The sequence below is a fragment of the Phoca vitulina genome, unplaced genomic scaffold (assembly GCF_004348235.1).
Source record: "Phoca vitulina isolate PV1807 unplaced genomic scaffold, GSC_HSeal_1.0 scaffold41, whole genome shotgun sequence".
NCBI lineage: Eukaryota > Metazoa > Chordata > Mammalia > Carnivora > Phocidae > Phoca > Phoca vitulina.
Window position 1 is genome coordinate 11592081 of NW_022589744.1, and position 20669 is coordinate 11612749.

The 20669-nt window shown below is 48.9% G+C and overlaps 1 protein-coding gene across 2 annotated transcripts in view; it reads left to right on the forward strand.

The window, feature by feature from the left end:
- Positions 1-20669, forward strand: part of SAP30BP (SAP30 binding protein) — a 37671-nt gene that overhangs the window by 6716 nt on the left and 10286 nt on the right. For both annotated transcript variants that reach the window (XM_032429624.1, XM_032429625.1), the window contains one exon: positions 16548-16590. In XM_032429624.1, coding sequence (XP_032285515.1) covers positions 16548-16590 — 43 coding nt within the window. The remainder of the gene's footprint in view (positions 1-16547; positions 16591-20669) is intronic.

The following is a 20669-nucleotide window of genomic DNA, read 5'->3' on the forward strand; positions in this document are numbered from 1 at the left end:
AGCCACCCAGGCGCCCCCTGAGAGGGAGAGTCTTAAGCAGACTTGACGCAGGGTTCGATCTCATGACCCTGAGATCATGACCTGAGCCAAAACCAAGAGTTGGACGCTTAACCAACTGTGCCTCCCAGGCGCCCCAACTTTTAACAGTATTTTTGAGTTCCAAACCTTCAATTTTGAATATTTCTGCCTTAAGTATGTGAAGTTTCTAAAATAGGAATGTCACCAGGATGGATTAGAGGCGCCATTTATTTTGTTAGCAAATGGATTGATGTCATAACTGTCTTTTCCACCAGATGGCACTCCTTCCTGCTTTGGCTTTTTATTTTTATTATTTTTTTGAAGATTTTTATTTGTTTGAAAGAGGGAGAGAGAGCAGGGGGAGGGGCAGAGGAAGAGGGACAAGCAGACTCCCTACTGAACATGGAGCCCAACACGGGGCTCAGTCCCATGACCCCGAGATCACAACCCAAGCTGAAGTCAGACACTCAGTCGAATGAGCCAGCCAGGCACCCCCTGCTTTGGCTTTTTAAAATCTGCATTTGGTTTTTTACTACAGCAGTTCTCAAAACATTTTGGTGTCTTTTCACAATTAAAAACTGAGGATCCCAAAGAGCTTCACTTCATTTTGGTTTTATCTATTGGTATTTACTATCTTAGAAGTTAAAACTGAGAAAAATTTTAAATAGTTGTCTTTTTAAAATAACAAACCCATGACATATTTCTTTATAAATTATTTTTCCCTAGTTTCCAAGCATTTATACAATTAAATCCTCATTTCTTTTTTTTTTTTTTAAGACTTTATTTATTTGTCAGAGACACAGTGAGAGAGGGAACACAAGCAGGGGGAGTGGGAGAGGGAGAAGCAGGCTTCCCGCAAAGCAGGGAGCCCGATGCGGGGCTCAATCCCAGGACCCCGGGACCATGACCCCAGCCAAAGGCAGACGCCTAACGACTGAGCCACCCAGGCACCCCTAAACCCATTACATATTAATATAAATCACATTTTAACGAAAAATAACTATTTCTGAAACCGAAAAAAGTTGATGCAAAGACACATGGTTTTCCCATTTTTGGGTTTCCCTAGCATCTGATGTCCATCTAGATGGATAGCTAGGTTCTCATCACTGCTTCTGCACTCAGTCTGTTGCAGTGTGTTGTTTTGGTTGAAGTAGTTGAAGAAAATCTGGCTTCACACACAGGTCATTGGAAAGAGGAGAAATATTTTAATAGCCCTTTAGGTGATTGTAGATCTTTTTTGATACTTGATCAGAATTCAACAAGCGATGGTTTCCTAAAAGTTGCTTGCACTATGGAATGTGAAACGTTCTCAGTGAACTTCTTTTTTTTTTAAGATTTTATTTATTTATTTGACAGAGCGCGTGTGCACAAGCGGGGGGGACGACAGGCAGAGGGAGAAGCAGGCTTCCCGCGGAGCAGGGAGCCCGATGCGGAGCTTGATCCCAGGGCGTTGGGATCATAACTTGAGCCAAAGGCGGGTGCCCAACCGACAGTGAACTTTTTGTATTCTGCTTTATTTAAGTCCATGGGTCAGCCTTGCACTCGAATGGCTGTTTTACCCATCCATGATCTCCATCCTCAGGCGCTGGTGATTTGGGAAATGTTGGTTCACCGAGCTATACAGATTGCAGTGATGTATTTTGTTCTCTGATATCCAAAAAATTATGTTTGTTAATGACATTACTCATCTCATCAGACAAGCCATTAAGTATTGGGAAGCTCTCTGTTCGCAGTGGGGAATATACATTTTCCAAGATGCTAGTTTTTACTCGAGATCTTGAATTTTATCGTTACCAATAAATTCTGTTAGAGTTTTCCTTGATGTGACAGGCTTCATTTTTTTAGAAAATGTCTGCCAGTTACCCAAACTTGACTAACAGTAGTTTGTCAGTCATTCTTTCAAGTAAAAATGATGTTCCATGGAGAAATCAACTAGATTAGCTAGTAACTCCCTCACCTAAGTGCTTTTCCTTGAGGTAACCATTGGACCTCGATGTGCAGAGGTGTTGATGCGACCTCTCATGGCATCAAACAAAATGCAAACAAATTAATAAATAAATTTGTACTCAAGGGTCGAGACTCAATAAGATTAATCATTTTGACTGCTTCACCAAGGATATTCTCAAGTGAAATTGGCTTTTTTTGTAATTGAGGGTATGCCTACTGCTAAATCTCAGTGTAGCTGCCTCCATTTGTTCTAAAGGGCCAGCCTGACCCGCCATCGCTCCTACCAACATCAGCACGGTGAGAGAGGCAAGGGATGTCTTAGTATTAGGGAAATCGTTTTGATCACGCAGACCCCCAGGGGTCCACAGATCAACTTGGAGAACCACTGTTCTTCAGAAACAAGAATCTTGGGTCGGTAATACTAAATAGTTGTTTGGGAACTGTTTGCATTGCTCTGGAATTGTCCAGTAGGCTGTCAGCCATACGGGGCCTTGAGCTGAGGGGGGAGAGTATCCAGAGTAAGACAAGACAGCCCCGGTTGGGGGAGGGGGTGCGGCAGTTACCTTAACCTCAGGGTTTGTCACCTGGAAAACAGGCATCATGATAAAACCTGCCTCATTTATTTTATGTGGATTAACTGAGTAAACGCGAACAGATAATCAGCTTAATAGTGTCTGGCACATGGGTCGCCACCACCAGTACTTCTCATGCTTGCTTCCCAGGCTGCTCACCCTGTCGTTGGGCCTGTTTGGGAATATCGAATTCCACATTTTGAAACTGGAGTGCATTCAGAGGAGAGCAGTCATAAAGGTGAATGGACTAGAGGGGCCTAGAAACCATGTCACATGAGAGGTTAAGGAGCTGAGAGAGGCTACTGGAGTTCCGTCTGCTGTTTGAAGGTCCCGTAGGGGAGGGGAGGGGAGGGCCACATGCAGACCTTGAAGCAACGCACAGAATTACGGGAGACACGTTTGCTTCACAAGGTAGTGAGCTCCCTGTTTCTGGACCTTTTTCAGACAAGTTTTAAGAAAGCCTTTGCCAAGAATGTCCTAAAGAAATGTGTGGATTGGGGTTGGACTGACCCCCCACGCCAAGTGGTCTCCTGGGAGGGGGCTTGGGCATTATGGATAAGCAAAGTTGAATGTTCTCTCACTTCACTTACTATCTGCTGACTTTAGAAAGTACAAGTGTAGAGTATAAAGACTGGGAATTGCCCTAATTTTTATCACTCTGATGTTTGGGGTTACCTCTGAGCACAAAGTCCCATATTTGGGGGTTTGAGTAAGAAACGATAACTCCAGACCCACCTCTGGAGGGAGCCTTTGGTTCTGATCCATCAGCCTGGGGAGGCGGGATCGAGCTCTGGGTTGCTGAGTTTGCCCCTAACTAGAGCAGAGGAGGTGGCTGAGCATTCCAAGGGAAGCAGAATGCTTCTGCACTTCTGTTCCATCTTGTCTTTTTCTCCAACTTCCAGTTTTCTGGTCTTACCTCCTCTGTAAGCACTCTGACTCCGATCTGATCACTCAACAGAAGGTGGCACTGCTGTCCTAGAAAAAGTCAGACCGGAAGTGGCAGGCCTCTGTTCAGCTCTTTACAGCAGGGACAGGGGTGCCAGATGGCTTAAGTGTTTCCTCCATCTGTTTGCCCTTGGCATATGGGCTTTCTTTTCCCACTCTCCTTTGTGCGTGGTCTACCACAGCTACCCTGGAACGTTTTCCCTTGTTTATTTTTTTCCCCACTCCCACAGTTCCTGTGGATGAAGGTATTTCCACTGGCTTACTGTCTCTTGACACACCCTTCCTTTGAAAACAAACACGGGCATTGATGACCTGGCACGGGAAAGCTGGGGCGGCCCATTGCCAGCTAGCTGGGAGGGCTGGCTTCACTCTGCAGGGTGGGATTGCCGACCTCCCTGCGGTGTTGCAGTCCGGCTTTGACCCAGGGAAAGAATCCTCTTGGCCCGAAGAGCAAACATCTGTCAAAACAAAATAGTGTCTCTGGGTCAAGGAGGTGGCATCGGGTGGGGGAAAATATGGTTCTGGCATTTTTTTTTAAAGGTGTGTATAATTCTGATTAAAATTAAAACTTTTAAAAAAAAATTTATTTCTTTGAGAGAGAGAGAGAACACAAGTGGAGGGGAGAGGCAGAGGGACAGGGAGAAGCAGACTCCCTGCCGAGCAGGGAACCCAATGCAGGGCTCAATACCAGGACTCTGGGATCAGGACCTGAGCTGAAGGCAGACAGACACATAACCGACTGAGCCACCCAGACGCCCCAAAATAAAACTTTTTTTTTTTTTTTTTAAAGATTTTATTTATTTATTTGAGAGAGAGAGAATGAGAGAGAGCACATGAGAGGGGGGAGGGTCAGAGGGAGAAGCAGACTCCCTGCCGAGCAGGGAGCCCGATGCGGGACTCGATCCAGGGACTCCAGGATCATGACCTGAGCCGAAGGCAGTCGCTTAACCAACTGAGCCACCCAGGCGCCCCAAAATAAAACATTTCTAAGATTATTTGACCCCAAGGGGCGCCTGGGTGGCTCGGTTGGTTGAGCCTCTGCCTTTGGCTCAGGTCATGATCTCTGGGTCCTGGGATCGAGCCCCACATCAGGCTCTCTGCTCGGCAGGAAGTCTGCTTCTCCCTCTCCCTCTGCCTGCCGCTCTGCCTGCTTGTCCATGCACTCTCTCTTTCTCTGTCAAATAAATAAAATCTTAAAAAAAAAAAAAAATTCTTTGACCCCAAAAATAGTGCAGAAATGTGAGTTCATACCTTTGAGCCAGGTTAGTGGACTTGGAGTCAGAAGACCTAGGGTGAGCACTGGCCTGGCTTCCCTCCAGCTGTGGGACACAGGCACATAGCTTCAGCTGCCCTCCGCTCATGTGTGATGCCCACTTTCCAAGATGATGTGATGCGTGCAGGCGTGCGTTCAGCAGTCTAAAATGCAGCCGTTGGCGGGCTTTTTAACAAAACTGGGTCTTCTCAGATGCCCTCATCCTGTAGGTCAGAAGTTGCCACATTTTCTCAGTTCATGGCGTCCTTGGTGTTTCAGGAATTTTTCACACAACTCACAGGCCAAAAGAAATACCAAACAATTAGCTCCAAACAACATTCCTACCCTCACAATTTGGTAGCCGCGTGGAAAGATAATACATGAATTTGTGTGGTATCTGATAGATGTTGATTAATGTTGTGTTTCCCTTGAAATTTTTTATTTTTTTGAGAGAGAGAGCGTGAGCGGGGGGTACGGGCAGAGGGATAGAGAGAATCCCAAGCAGGGTCCACACCTAGTGTGGAGCCGCCCGACATGGGGCTCGATCTCACCACCCTGAGATCATGACCAGAGCCAAAATCAAGAGCTGGACGCTCAACCCACTGAGCCACCCAGGCGCCCCTCCCTTGAAATTTTTAAACGTCATGTGTACCTTTGTGAGTTTGCTGCAGCACCCTGGGGTGCCTTGATGGCAGTTTGGGAACTGCATTGGTAGATTGTCTCTGAGTTCCAGAGCCATGAGACTTGGTCCTCACCCTCCCTGGAGGCCTGGCTCAGCCGAATAAGCGGGTCTCACCTTCCGCGACTGTACCTCACACACTTGAATTCTCTTAAGAAGGTCAAGTGTCTCAGTCACCATGTGTTATTAATAGGCTTGAAGTCTAGAGGAAGGATCTGCAATGGATAGAGCTGACTCAGTAATCCCCCGCTTCCTCTCCTCTCCAGCCTCTCCCCCGACCCAGCAATTTTTTTTTTAAGATTTTATTTATCTGTCAGAGAGAGAGAGAGAGAATACAAGCAAGGGGAGCCACAGGCAAAGGGAGAAGCAGGCCCCCCACGAAGCAAGGAGCCCGATGCTCTGGGATCATGACCTGAGCTGAAGGCAGATGCTTAACCAACTGAGCCACCCAGGTGTCTCCCTACCCAGCATTATTATTGATCTTCTCAAGTTTCAGAATCAAATATCTGGAGACTGGAAACTGCCCATGGAGCTTGTTTCCAAGGAATTTGTTACTGACTACTGATTTTAGGAAGAACTTCCAGGAGCCTATCAGCAATTGCAGGTGGGCAGCATTTCCCATTGAAATCCTTGATTCTCGGGGTGCCTGGGTGGCTCAGTCGTTAACCGTCTGCCTTCGGCTCAGGTCATGATCCCAGGGACCTGGGATCGAGCCCCGCGTCGGGCTCCCTGCTCAGCGGGAAGCCTGCTTCTCCCTCTCCACTCCCCCTGCTTGTGTTCCCTCTCTGGCTCTTTCTATCAAATAAATAAATAAAATCTTTAAAAAAAAAAAAAAAGGAAAAGAAATATTTTAAAAAAGAAAAAAGAAAAGAAATCCTTGATTCTCTTTATCGACCATCTAAGGAAAGAGGCTCCAGAACATGTTCCAGCTTCTGCAGGATTGCTGCAGAGCAAATGTTTTCCTCTTTGGGCTTTGAGTGTGCTCTACCTCCAGGACTCTGAAATCAGATAGGGAGATGCTAAGGCTTTCCATAAGCAAGTGGTATAGGGTTCAGTTCATCATGAAAGATACTTAAGAGGGACAGGTTGTGGGGCACCTGGCTGGTGCAGTCGGTTAAGCATGCGACTCCTGGTTTCGGCTCAGGTAGTGATCTCAGGGTCGTGAGATGGACCCCACATCGGGCTCCATGCTCAGCACCGAGTCTTCTTGAGATTCTGTCTCCCTCTGCCCCTCCCTTCCCATGCTCGTTTTCTCTCTCCCCTCTCTCTCTCTCAAATAAATCTTAAAGGGGGGGGCAGGTTGTATGGTGTGGTATAGGAACCATGGGTCCTTTTCCAGCCTTCACAGGTGGGTCATGTGGGCCTTTGCTTGGTGAACTTCAGGAGAACCCATGCTTGTGGAATGTTCTACTGAGAATTACTTCTCAGGACGGTACAGCAAAGGTTATCTGTTAGAGCCTAAACTTGGACTTTTTCTTAGGGGTCTTTGAGCCCTGAAAGGGTTATATGGTCCTGTTTTTCTGGTGGTTATCGTATCAGGGTTTTGTTTTATTTTTATTTTATTGTCAAATTATTATAATAGCAGGAATTGAATATTTTGTAAAAGAAAAAAAGTCATCTAATTCCACAATCCATTTTCATTCTTCTTTTATGTGTGCCCATATAATAGCATACATATTTTGCATCCAGTTTTGTTTCCATCTGAATAGAAAATGTTTTCAGTGTTGTCACAGTCTGAATAATTATAATAGCAGGACACAAGTGAAAAATTAGAAGCTAAACACTTAAGAATTAAGAATTGTACGGGACGTGAGTTATATCTCAATGAAACTGCTCTAAGAAGAAAATTTTTTTTTGTCATTTTCTAAAAACCCTCAAAGGGGAAAAAAAGAAAAGGTTGAGATCCAGCTTTTATTCTAGGGGCGAGACCAGTCATTAGCACACTTTTTCACATCAATTCCCATAGCTCTTCTCGTATGAGCTAGCTAGAATACAAACCAGAGTTAGTATGCTCTAGTAGCAAAAAATTAATTTATGTTTATAATTGTTATCAAATAAAATGCCATGGAAGCAGTTTCTTTCCGATTAGACACTCTAGTGCTCTTTACATGGGTCAGAAGAAATAACTCACTCTTTAAAACTTGAGATCTCCTCACAGTCCCCATGATTGTTCACCCAGTAAGGGAGGAGGGCTTAGTAGCAGTCAGGATTTGGTAGCATTCCTTCCATAAGCGCCCAGGAAGTCTCTAGGCTAAGGACAGAGTGGCAGCACCCACTGGTTATATGATTAACTCTTCAGTACCAGCCGTTCCATTCAGGTCAACTCAGACATAACTCACTGGAGCACCGGGGACCCTTGAGCTGTTTCCCCTACTCGTTATAGTTAAAAGGTAATACTTCTGGCTGTCTTCCCCTTAAGTTGAGAGCTTAACACCTCCTTTGCTCTGTGACCTACGGAGTCGTTCCTGGAGAGGTATTTTTCCTCCTTGGTCTTTGATGTTGGCTTCCCCAGTGGTTGAACCAAAGGCTTCATAGAAACCGTTATTATCTGCTGCCTCATAGTCTAGAGGGAGGACATCAGAAGTTGGGAAGCGGTATTGCTAGGCTTTGGGTCAGACAAACTCGGGATTGGGTCCCAGCATTGCCACTTCATGGACGAGAAGCCACTTCATTGGACTTTGCCTCAGTTTAATCATCTGTAAGATGGGAATAATAATGTCTGCCTCATGGAGTTCTTGGGAGATTTGGATGATATATGTTAGCTTTTAGTGAGGTCTGTTGTTCAGGGCCTGGGAGGGAGGATATGTACTTGGTCCCTCCATCTTGGTTTTATTACCCTACCTTCCCCCATGTTGTGCCTCCCGTACCTCATGACCCTTTGAGTGCTGATTAGAAAAAATACAGCATGACTCACCTAGGACCAGAGACGGAAATGGCCCTTGACCATTGCTGGATTGGGGGAGTCATCCACTCTGAACTTCTTGCTGGAAGTTGTAATGTGGCCTTTGAACTGTTGAGAATGCCCAAGCCTACTTACTTAACGTTTCACGTTTCCTTGCTCTCACCACGATGGCCAAATGGCCATTCATCTTTAACAAGGCTAGGGTTGCCCTTGAAGAAGTGGGAGTCAGGGAATTTCCATGCTGGGGAGAACCCACCCACCCCAGGCTGGGGTCTGTGGTTCTAAGTGGTGACCTGATCCGAGCAGCAGACAGGATAGAGATTGGGAGAGGGGGAGGGTGCAGGCTGTAGTTCTTTTGTAGAGGGAAGTAGCTCTTTTGTTGTCCAGATTGAAAGAATTCCAAGCTAGATCCTTTGTCTAGCCACCTTCCAAAGAAGGTCTGGCTACATCTTAAGCTGAACACTTCTGGTAGAAATGCAATTGCTGGAAGTGGTGATCTCGTGCAGGGGAGAACGACCATTATTCTCCCTCTGACCTCCCCCCTGGGCTCCACTGAACTGCCAACAGACTGCACTCGCTCCAAGTCAACTGAAGCTCAGACTCCCAGAAGCCCCACCCCGTTCCTTTGTGGGTCTGTAGCCAGAAGAGCCCCTACATGCCCAGTCGGCCCGCCTTCAGCCCTACAAGCCCCAACATACTTCTTCCCTTCGGGCCCAGATGCCCCAGATTACTAACCAAGGTGTGGCTGGGTGCCTCCTTCCCTGGTCAGGATTTATCTTTTTGAAATTCTGTGATTCAGAAAGCAAGCTGCCTGTCCTTCGGGGGAGGGATCCAGCACTTCCCACCCTCGTTCTGTGTTCTAATCCTTGTCCCTTGAAATGCTGCTGTGCGATTTCTGGGTTCGATAAGATTTTGCTCGTTTGCATTCCTAACTTTGGAGTTAGGTAAATTTTTTCTAAACAGTGCTTTAAAGGTACTGGTTTTGCTTTTGGCCCTGTAGATTGTTAATTCCTCTTCCTGCCACTTTGTAGATGGCGACCAGTTTGCCTTTCCAGTCTTCTGGCTTTCTGGTATCTGTTACTTTTGTCCTACAGGTTAATCTTAACCCCTCAGTTTGGTGTCTGAGCTCTCAGGTGGGGTAATGCTAGTTTAATTTGGTGACTCTGTTGCCTTATGTGTCAGAAAGACTTCACTTTTCTGTCCTCAGCCTCACGGAGCTATTTCCTTTGTCCTTGTGTGGCTCCAAGCCCTTCCACCCTGTCCCCAAATAACAACTTGAAGCGTAGAGACACTGTTTTTATGGAAAACCTTTAAGAAAAAAGTGCAACCTGACCCACCACCGAAAGCTTAATTCAAATTCTTGATGTGAGGTGACCTCTTTACCCAAACCCAGAGACCCTAGGTATAAGAGGGAGGAGTGGAATGACCCTCTCTGAACATCTTCTACAACTTTCTAGAAACTCAGAGTCTTCAGATGTCTTGAATCAAAGTGAATGTCTTGAATTAAATGTGAGATTACACTTGGAATAGTCAGATAACAAAGTCTCCCCTTTGGAAATGGCTCCTGGCCAGAGCCTTGCATTTACATTGAAGTCTGGATGGTTCCACATGACAGAGCATCAGCACCACTCTGAGCAATGTCAGCTTTGTTGAGCTAAATTTTTCAGATAGGGAAAAGAAACTGTTTTCCTCTTTTCTTCAGTCTACAAGGCCAGTTCTAGAGCTGGCTTAATTTGTCTTAGCGGATGCCTGTTTAACCCTTTCCTGTAGAAACCTCTGCTTGGGGAACTAAGCCTTCCCGTCAGTAAGCTGGGACTGAAGGTGAGTCCGTTGGATCCAAAGTTGACCCCACCAACTTCCGCCCATTTTTCTGATAAGTTGAGTGTTTCCATCCCCAGGCAGGCAGTGTGCCGTGGCAGTGACCCAATCCTGGCCAACAGGATACAACTGAAGGAAATGTGCTGGGGACGGGCTTTCTCCAAGGCTCCCCTGCGTGTGTGGGTAGCACAGGGCACAGACACGGGGCATCTGTGCCATGGAGGGCTGTGCGTGTGCAGCATGGGGTTCGGTGACTTCTGCTGAGCCTCGGGATTTCTGGTAGTCCTCAATATGCCCCATCCTTGTCCATCAAACCACATAAATATTTTTCTGGAGCTTGGAGGTTGTTTTGACAGAAGTTCCAGAATTGCTGCTTTCTTGACAACCCAAAGTGACTCACACATGCATCTCATCTTGATGCTTTCAAGGGGGCTTCCTAGGCACGCTAGTCGCTTCTGAAGCTGCAGCATTGTCTGCCCACACTTCGCGGTGCTGTTGTGAGAATTAAATGGTCTTTCACTGAAGTGCTTAGCATAACACCTACAATTATTCCCTGAGATTGAGTTGCGTTCATATTCTGTCCCCAGTGTTTGGCCCGCTGCCCGGTACACAATAAACACTCAATAAATGATTTGTGAAATAAGTAAATGGATTGACTGTACGATAATTCTTTCTTTTTGTTTTAGGGATTAGGAGCGACAAGCTAGATTTAAGGGTTTTTTTTTTAATTCAGTATTGCCCCCGCCGCCTTCTTCCTTCTGCCTGTCTCTCATCAGCCTTTTATCGCCAAGTCTGGCCCCTTTCTTAGTTCCTCTCTGCTGCCTCCCTGTCTGACATTGAGTTGCACGTTGAAGCTAACTGTGGGTTTAAACGGGTCTGGAGTCGGGGGTGAGGTGGGAGGGGAGTGGAGCACTGCAGCTGAAGGCGGCTGTGGAACCTAAACCCGGCTGAGGAATGGACCACTGGCCCGTTACAAAGGAGAGTGTCTCTACGTGTGTGTGCGTGTGTGTGCGTGTGTGTGTGTGTATGTGTGTTTCATCAGTGTTGAGCAATGTTTGAGCACCTGTTGTGGGCAGGGCACGAACCTGCAGGTTTTGGGAACACAGTGGTAACTAAGACAGTGAGGGCCCAGAACAGAGCAAACGTCCTCATCAGCTGGGTGGGGGTGGGCCAGAAGACGACTTCCTTGAGCTGAGGACTGAGGTCTCAAAGAGGCTTACTTTCAGCAAGAGTGGGGAGGATGTGCTCCAGGGAGCAAGTTCTCTCCGGGCCCTGGTGCGGCTCTGTGCTGGGAGGAGGGGGCTGACATGGCCTGCACGGAGTCCCCAGGGCCTCGGGCCACAGTGAGCAATCATTTCTAAGTGAGCTGTCACCAGGACTTAATAACTACTCGGCCAGTCCCAGGTCTGAGAGAATCGAAGATTTGGAAGGCATTGTTTTACCAGTCTGCCTCCCCAGCTGCCACCTACTTTTTTTTTATATTTTTTTTTTTTTTAAAGATTTTATTTATTTATTTGACAGAGAGAGACACAGCGAGAGAGGGAACACAAGCAGGGGGAGTGGGAGAGGGAGAAGCAGGCTTCCCGCTGAGCAGGGAGCCCGATGCGGGGCTCGATCCCAGGACCCTGAGATCATGACCTGAGCTGAAGGCAGACGCTTAACGACTGAGCCACCCAGGCGCCCCGCTGCCACCTACTTTTAAGAAGCAGGATTACGTCAGTCATCTAACAGAAAACGTACAGTGTGTAGCATTTTTCCCCCAGCAGCGGGGAGAGGCTGCCCTCTGCCCTCTGTTCAGAGTACTTTCTCTGTGCCTAATGCTCCCTAACGCTGGGGCAAAGAAGCAGCGTTTGTAGATTTGGCAGAATCCAGCTGCTGGAGGCTACATTGCCCTGTGTCTACTCGGACGCCGGGCCTTTGAGCATGCTTTGTGGGGTTGGCTCCGGGAAGGATCGATGAAGTATTGTTGACTCTAAATAAACCTCCATTCTCTTGACCAAGATCTGGTACTTCTCTGCTGAGCAAATCCTCCCAGCTCAAATCTCCCAGCAGCTTATCCCACGTCATGGAGCCATATTGTTTCTACTTCCTTACTCTGCTCCAGTCATAGTTTCTGAGTGGCTGGACTTTTTTGTATTCTCTGCAGGGGGAACCACATTCCAGGTTCTGCAGTCCCTGAGAACGAGGTCCCTGTTGTGGCTGCTGCATTCTTACGGGTCTCGGACACAACTGATTAAGGAACCAGAATTGGGCAGGTTCAGATCACTGTTCGTCAGGTCCACCCCCTGGTCTGCCTCTGCCACTTCGTGCCCTGGCGCCCTGGTCGCTGAGGCTTCAGGCTCAGGGGGAGCCTGGGGAGGTTAGAGGAGTGCCGACAGCCAGGAGGGGAGGCCTTGCTTCAGTTTGTGTCTTTGGCCAGCTCAGCACTCCCTCTCCTGCCTTTCCCGTGTTCTCACTTGGCTTCTTCAGAAGCTGTGCATTTGTTTTGTTTTTCTTTGTGTCTTAAGTAGACTTGAACTAGACAGCTGAAGTGGTTTACCTGGTCTTTCCTTCTCGGAGCTGCTAAGTGAGATGCTTTGTTTTCACCTTCCTAGTGAACTGTGGGGGGGGAAGCCCTCGGCCTGCTGCATCTGAGGGCCATGCATCCAGTCTGTCCCAGTCTCTGGGCTGTGGGTTCCGTGCCTCCCAGCTGACTCAGACACCTGTCTGGTACATAGATCTCCTGGCTGAGTTCATGACTTTGACCAACTGAGAATATCCCCCTGGAGGCCAAGGGGATGGATTCATACAAGTCAAGACAGGGACCCCCTGCGCATTTCAAAACACCACCTTGGGAGAAGAAAAGGAACAGTGGTTTCTTTTTGCTTTTTACTTGTATCCTCCTAACTGCTGCCTTCTGGCCTCCTTAAGGGCACAAAGAGAACCTATGGAGGGTTTATAACCATTGTGTTGAACGACTGGGAGTTTAATCATGTGAATCTTCCGTCTCTCTCCTTAGCTGTGTCATATTAAATACTTATCCGATGTTTTTTATGGCTGCCTTCCAAAATAACTATCATGGATGCTTGGTTCATTTTGTACTGAATTCCTGGTGTCTGAGGCATGACTGGTAGGAGGGTGTCTCTCTAGGTCTTCGTCTTGAGTGTGGACCACCTCCGCCCCCAGGACTGTCTTCCCCTGAGGCTGCTTTTATTGAATGAAATTTACCTTGCTGGACAGTTGAGGGTAAATGGTCCCAAAAAGCATCTTTGGGGTATTTGACAGCCATGCTCCGTGATCTCAGCAGACCCCCCAGCTCTCCTTCCTTGCTAATGGTTCTTCAGCATTGTTTGAAGTCTTGGGCTCATCCCCCTTTGAAGAACACTGGTGTTTGGCTCCAGGCCCTTCTGTGTGGGGTATAACTGAGCATCCTTGTGCTCAGGGCAGGATGTAGGGTTAAACTGCTTTTGGATCCAAAAGAACCTGGCTTGTTGGCCTTCTTTGGGGGCATCCTGGCCAGGAGCTCAGCAGGCTCACAGCCCAGCTTATTCACATCAGAGGACAGAAGAATTACATTCTTTTTTTTTTTTTTTAGATTTTATTTATTTATTTGACAGAGAGAGACACAGCGAGAGAGGGAACACAAGCAGGGGGAGTGGGAGAGGGAGAAGCAGGCTTCCCGCGGAGCAGGGAGCCCAATGCGGGGCTCGATCCCAGGACCCTGGGACCATGACCTGAGCCGAAGGCAGTCGCTTAATGACTGAGCCACCCAGGCGCCCCGAAGAATTACATTCTAAAACCTAACAAGATGTGGCCACCAGGGGCACAGATTCCCATTGTTTCATTGTCGGGGCCTAGGCGTCCCATGGGTGGCTGTGACACGGAGGAGAGATCTGAACAACCACAGATTCCATAGTCTTTCCAGGAGAACTTTGAGCAAAACTATATGGCTCCCAGTCCATGGTGGCTCATTTATATTTTCAGTTTATAGGATTCTATTAAGGCAAAGGAATCTTCTTGCACTTCGGGTTGGGTCCATGGTTCATAGGTTAGCACTTTGCTTGTTGGGATCATGGAGCTGAAGTCCTCTGCAGGGGAGGGGATATTCCTGGGGATGTTGCGTTTGGGTTTGAGTAGGAGTCCCTGGTTCCATGGGGCTCCAGGTACACCCTGGACACACCCCACCCATGTACGTGCATGTGCGCACACACATTGCTATAAGAATAAAAAAGCAAAGAGTAGACCAGTTGGCAAATTGAAAACAACTATCAATTTTATCACTTTTTGTGTTTGTGCAGAAAGATTAATTTGAAAGAATGAGTAACCAAGCCAAAAAAGGAAAGACTGAAAGAAGGGGGAACACCTTCCTGTTGGTGATTTTGCCCCAACATTGCCTTTCTTCCTGAGATGTGACTAAACATCCTCAACTAAGCCAGGCGAGGACCTTGTGAAATTCAGGAATCCCCGCCCCTCCCACCCCGACCTCTCCCATCGCTGGGGCACAGGTTGCTGGAGGCCCCTGGGTGGCTCAGAGCCCTTAGCCCTGCCCAAGGAGCCCTCGGGTGAACAAGTATTTTCCCTTTAGAAGAGAAACTGTGTTTGGTGACTAACTTCTGTGCCTCTGGAGTAGTAGACCCGGTGGAATTCCACATGGCTGTCTTGCCTTCTTCCTCGGGCCAGCTGAGGGGCTGGTGCCCTGCAGTGCTTTGGGAAGGAGCCCCCAGGGGGCCTTTGAATGGTTAACAGTCAGTCCTTGGAATACCCGCCAACTGGTCGGGGGAGGGGAGGTAGGATGTACCCAACTGATGTTTTCCCACAATTAGCACCCAGAAAGCTGTCCCCTAGAGAGAAAATTTAAGGACCTTTTACAGGCCCAGGTTTTGTTGCTGCCACGCTCTTTAACACTGGTTCCTCAGGAGTCACTGCTACAAAGAGATTGTTGTGGAGACTCTGGAGACGGGCGCTCTCTGTAGAGCAGCTGATTGATGACCAACCTGAATTTGGCATGGCAGTCCTCCAGGCACGCCTCCCAACCCCTCTGTTCCCTAGCACAGGCCTGCCTCCTCTTTGCCCACCTGATTGGCAGGGGGCGGGTGGCTGGGGGAGACAGGTTGCTAAGCAGCCTGGCCCGGACGTTAGGCCCGTTCAGGTCGAATGAATAGCTGCAGTGTTCAGAAGGGTGAGGGGTTTGGGCCTGTCCCAGAATCAGGAGGGACTTTTTGGGGAAGGGGGTTAAGAACTACCACTCTGCTCTTGGCAGGGAGCCATAGCATGGGCGGATTTTGGTGGCCTCCTGGCACCTTCCTTTCTGAAGCGTCACTTGGTGTAACATTTCTTCAGTAAGTGGAGTATGCAGAACTCTGCAGCTGTGGCCGTGTGCCCATTTTGTTCAGAGTTGTTACTGTCTTGTCTCCTCCTTAGCATGTGGTGGCACTTGAAAGCCCTGATCGGAATGTGTATGAGGGGCCGGGTTCCCCCCGAGATGGGGAAGACAGGTGTGTTGTTGCCAGTGGACATTTGGGACAATGCAAGCAAGGGAAGGCCTTCCCACCCCCACCCCCCCACCCCCCTCACCTCCTACGCCCAGGCTTGCGACGGGGGCTGGGACCGTAGCCTTCTCCAGGTGGATGTGGTTTGGATTTGGATGAAGCACTTACTCTGAGCAGTGAAATACACAGCGAGTCCAGAAAACCGTCTGATAAGAAACCTTTGCTCTTAGGTTTCTGCACTCGGCCAGCCCTGAAGGACCTGCAGAAGTAGGTGTTGTAGGGCGGAAGTTTGCGCTAAGGATCAGAGAAAGCTTTTTCTTTGGAGAGAGATAAAGCCAATGTAAAGAGTCGAGAGGAGAGCCAGGAGAGAAGCCGCCAGTGTGCCAGGGCCTTTCTGGGGGCTGGGTCAGTCACTTATTAAAGGCCCAGTACATGCCCGCTCCAGGGTTCCATGAGCTACCGCCTGATGATAAAGTCTCCCTTTTCTGCTTAAACTGAAAGTGAGAACAATCTCTTGGGAGCAGATAGTCTTTTGTGCTTTAGTCTTGGGATTCTCATGTTAGAAAGTTGCCATCTCTTGCTTCCTCAGTACCAGGTAGGGGTGGCTGACCAGGCCCCAGGGGAGACGGTGGGCAGAGTCCAGGTGTCCAGGGGACGGATGGCTGGCGTTTGCTCTCCTTGGCATTGGTGGATATTGGTCCCTGCTGGAGGCTGTGGAGGAGAGACTGAAGCAGGCATGTGGAGCATCTTGGCTGCTCTGATGATAGAGGGGGCTTAGGAGGTTCAGGGGTCCCAGAAGGCCCCCAGAGCACCGACTCGCTCTTAGATTCCTTGTGTTGCTTGCACCTTTTCTCCTCCCTTAAAATCCTGAGTGGTTTCAGTGAAGAGAGGAACTGCGGGTCAGGAGTCCCGGGCTTACTTCCTTGTATTTGTTTCTCTTTTGCAGGATAACCCAGAAGTAGAAAAGCGAGATCCTCAGGAATTAGTTGGTAAGTACCCCAGGGGGAGTCTCAGGGGCAGATGTCTGAGGCTTGCCCAGAGTGAACTGGCTTCCCGCCATGCCCGGGCCTGCCACTGCATGGGGCTTCTCTCTGCTTCAGCCAAGGCCGCTGTTCTCCTGAGAGCCTTCTCTTCATGTGCTCTCTTGGGGCCTTTGGCATTTCCTAAGATGTCTGAGTAAGACACCCAGGGAACAATTCTTCTTTGAAAGTCATATTCATGGTGCATTTCATTGGGCTTTGGTCGGTTGCCAATGTTGTCAGGATAGATTTAGGGCCTCCTTCAGCTGGGAGCTCGTTCCCCTTGTGCCCTAGGCCTGTCCTCTGTCCTTGTACGCCCCCGCCCCACTTTGCTGGCATATTCGGGTACTCACTGAGCAAATGTGGCCTCTGCTGGCACTTCACTCTGTACCCAGGAGGGAACATGCCTCATAGCCCCAGAGTCTAGGACCCTATGTGACTTGGGAGGGCAGGGCAGTTATGTTTCTGAAAAATGGCACACATGTCATCCCAGTCCTGTGCTAACCCCAGCCTCCTAATCCTTTTTAGAAAGTCCCTCAACTCTGTCATTTTGATGGTAGACTTTGTAACAGCTCTTCCAAAGCCTGTCCTAACCTCACGGACAGGGTGACCCTCCCTCTCTGTGATGACTGTGACCGTCTTTCCCTGCCTGCTCTGTTAACCTTCACAAAGCAAGGGTCCTGCTTACCCAGGGCTGCTACGAATGCGGCCTACAGAAGCTACTCCTGCGTGTCCAGATGGAGGCTTTGTTGGCTTGCAGCCCCTTGGACCTGTCCTGTTTTTGGACAGGATCCTTTCATGGGGTATGGGAGGTGGGGACCCGTTCTGGTTTTCCTAACTAAAAGAACTAAAAATTGTTCCATTACATTTGTTTTTTGAGGAAGGCTTGGGTAGGAACATACCACAATGACCAGCCCAGACCCTCAGCGGGATTCTGCCTTTATCCCTGAGTGTGGGTCTTTCAAATCCTATAAAAAACCAGAATTTTCCTAGACCTTAGTGTTCACTCCTTAGAAAATAGCCCTCAGGGGACACGCCCGTTGGCTTTGCAGACAGAGGAAGCCAAGCGCGGCCTCCTGCAAGTGGGTAATCCACAGGGGCAGGTATGGATCAGAGCCTTGGTCTCCCGTTCCCTCCCCGCCTCACCAGTCCCTGCTGTATACTCCCAAGAAACTGGGGGTAGGGGTGGGGTTGTGGGGTCCGAAAACAGCCTGCCCGGGAGCCTGATGCTCTGCTCGAGGCCGCGGTGTCCGGCAAGCAGTGTGGTGGGGGGGGCACATCAGCCATCTCCACCCTGACTTCTTCTTCCCCTAGCTTCCACCTGTTCTCTCCTTGCCACTTTGTGCCATCTGATGAGCTTTGGCAGATACACATAGTCAATGTTAAGCCCCATCACAATCACAGTATAAAACACTGCTGTCACTCCAGGGGCACCGGCCGGCTCGGTTGGTGGAGCATGTGACTCTTGATCTCGGGGTCACGAGTTCAAGCCCCACATTGGGCCTAGAGCTAACTTAAAAATGAATAAATGTTTAAAAAAAAAAAAATTTTCCATCACTCCAAAATATTCCCTATACCCCTCTCCTTGCAGACTGTTTCCTCCCTTGGCCTCGGGCAAGCAGTGATCTACTTTCTTCACTATAGTTTTGCCTTTTTTAGAATTTCCTAAAGAGCAGTATTTCTCAGCCTTGGCACTCTTGACATTTTGGGCTGGAGAATTCCTTGTCGTGGGGGCCTGGCCTGTGTTTGACACCATGTTTTAGCATCCTCAGTCTTCAGGATGCCCCTAGCGCTCCCCTCCCCCACCAGATGTGACAGGGAAAAATGTTTCTAGACATTGCCAAACGTCCCCTTGGGGGCTGGGGGAGGTAATTGCCCCCCGTTGAGAACCATAGATAGAAATGAAATGACCATCTTGTTTTTTGTCTGGCTTCTTTCACTTACCATGTTTGAGATCCTTCCTTGTTACTGGACATATCCATAGTTTCATTTGACTGCTAAGTATATTCTTTCACTGTAGGGTTACCCCCATAGTTTCTTTCTCCATTCACCACAGTAGGCCTTAAAGCCTCATAGTCTTGGTTCCTCCTACCATTTCTCACTGACGAGGTCATAGTTCAGCTCTATCTGCACTCACCTCCTTTCGTTAATACCTCTGGAGATAGGACTCTCGGGTTGTTCCCCCAATATGGGAAGGCTTTTCATATGTGTAGACAGCCCCATGTTTAATGGAGCAAATGAAAGCAGAGAAGCTAACTCATAGGTCTCTCCAGCACTGTGGCCGCTTTGCAGAGCTGAGCACGCATGCCCTCCAGATGGCCCACTGATGCCCCGTGGTCACACCTGGAACAGCGGCCTGGGGTGGTAATCCAGTTGGGTTCTCCGTGTCTCTGGTGAACTAGAGAGCACTCCACTGCTTCCTGCTCCCAGCCCTACAGTACCCCCCCCAGGCACTCCTTACTCCCCACCATTACGTAAGCCCAACTGACGAGCTGCTCCTGCTCAGATTCATACCTGGCAGCTATGGATACCATGACTGTTTCCTGGCTTGGGTGTGCACAGGGGTGAATCACCGAGGTAGACTTCTCAGATCCTGAGTACGGCTGCCCTTCTGGAATGTCCCCAGCACACCCAGGAGCAGCCACGGTACCTGGAGCTGCCCTAAGTGCCTGGACACATTTCTCGATGGATTTCCTGGGAAAATGGTTTGAGGCTTTGTGGCTGCACAAATGACCATATTTGTGGGTTTGATGTCTTCTTCTTCAAATCATGCTGGGACTTAGGAAGGAGAATCACTGAAAGATTGCTCCTGGAAGCTGTGGAAAATTTTTTACCTAATTTTCTGACTGTCCTTTCACTTGCCAGTTACTTCATAGGAATTCTTTTGTTCCTAACCTGGGAGCTCAGGAGGGGCTCTCCCGCCCTGTCATACTATATACCACTTGAGACTTAGTGTGGTTAGGTTGCTATGGCAACGGTGTCACACCCTGTTTTTCCAAAAGGCTTTCCTGGGAAATGCCAAAGGGCATTCTTTGTCTCCGTCCTGCACACACACACACTCTCTCTCTCTCTCTCTCTCTCTCTCTCACTCACTCCACCCCAGGGAAGAGCTTCACCCTCCTCGCTTTTGCCCAAAGCCTGCCCGGGCCCTCCTTGCTTTTGCCCTCCAGAAATAATGAGGACCAGCTCACCCCAGCCAATTCCACTTTCATCTGGCCTCTGCAGCCTGCTTGAGCCTCTGGCTGAGAACCCCAGCCCCTCCCAGGGCTGAAAAGAAGGGGGAAGCCGGGACGAGACTTGAACTCCAGCCAGATCTGGGTTCTGCCATTGCTTCGAGAGTCAGGAGACAGAAGGAAGGGACCGGGCAAAGAGGAACACGTAGTCCCCTGGTGGAAACCGCTCCTGGGCTGCACTGATGTCCTGGGTCCACAGCAGGATAGGTCACCCCATCCTGTCCTCTTTCCCTCACCCAAAATGGCTGGTCTAGTGTTGTCAGGACACATCCAGTGAGAACCCGCTGCCGACCACGGGAGTTGGCCTGTGTAGTGTGCTGGGACTCTGCCCCAGCCTCGGGCTTTGCAGTGTGTGCAAGCGTGTTTTGCAGCGACTGAGACTGGCAAAGCCCACGGAGCCATCTCCTCAGCCCTGCTCAGCACTTAGTTCTTTATAGTAATAGTGAAACTCTGAGTGGAGATCCAAGTACCTTATCTGCTAAGAAAATATTAACCCAGCGCTGGGAGAGAAGAAGGCAAAGGCTGTGCTAGGCTATCAGCAGCCAGTCCAGGCAGCTACTCAGGGCTAAAAAATAGTCTGCCCAGGGCCTGGCACACAGTGGGTACCCAATGAGTACTTGCTGGGTGTTATTGGTGCTGGTTTGTTCATTCTTTCCCTTCATCCTGCCCCACCCCACTCCGCCTGCTGTTTGCTCATTGTATGGTCCTTTTCATGAGAGAATGTTTCAAAGAGCACAGACAGAATCTTACAACAAGCAGTGCATTGTCTGAGTGATCGAGAGCACACTCTGCAGGTCCAGGGTGGCCAGAGGCTAT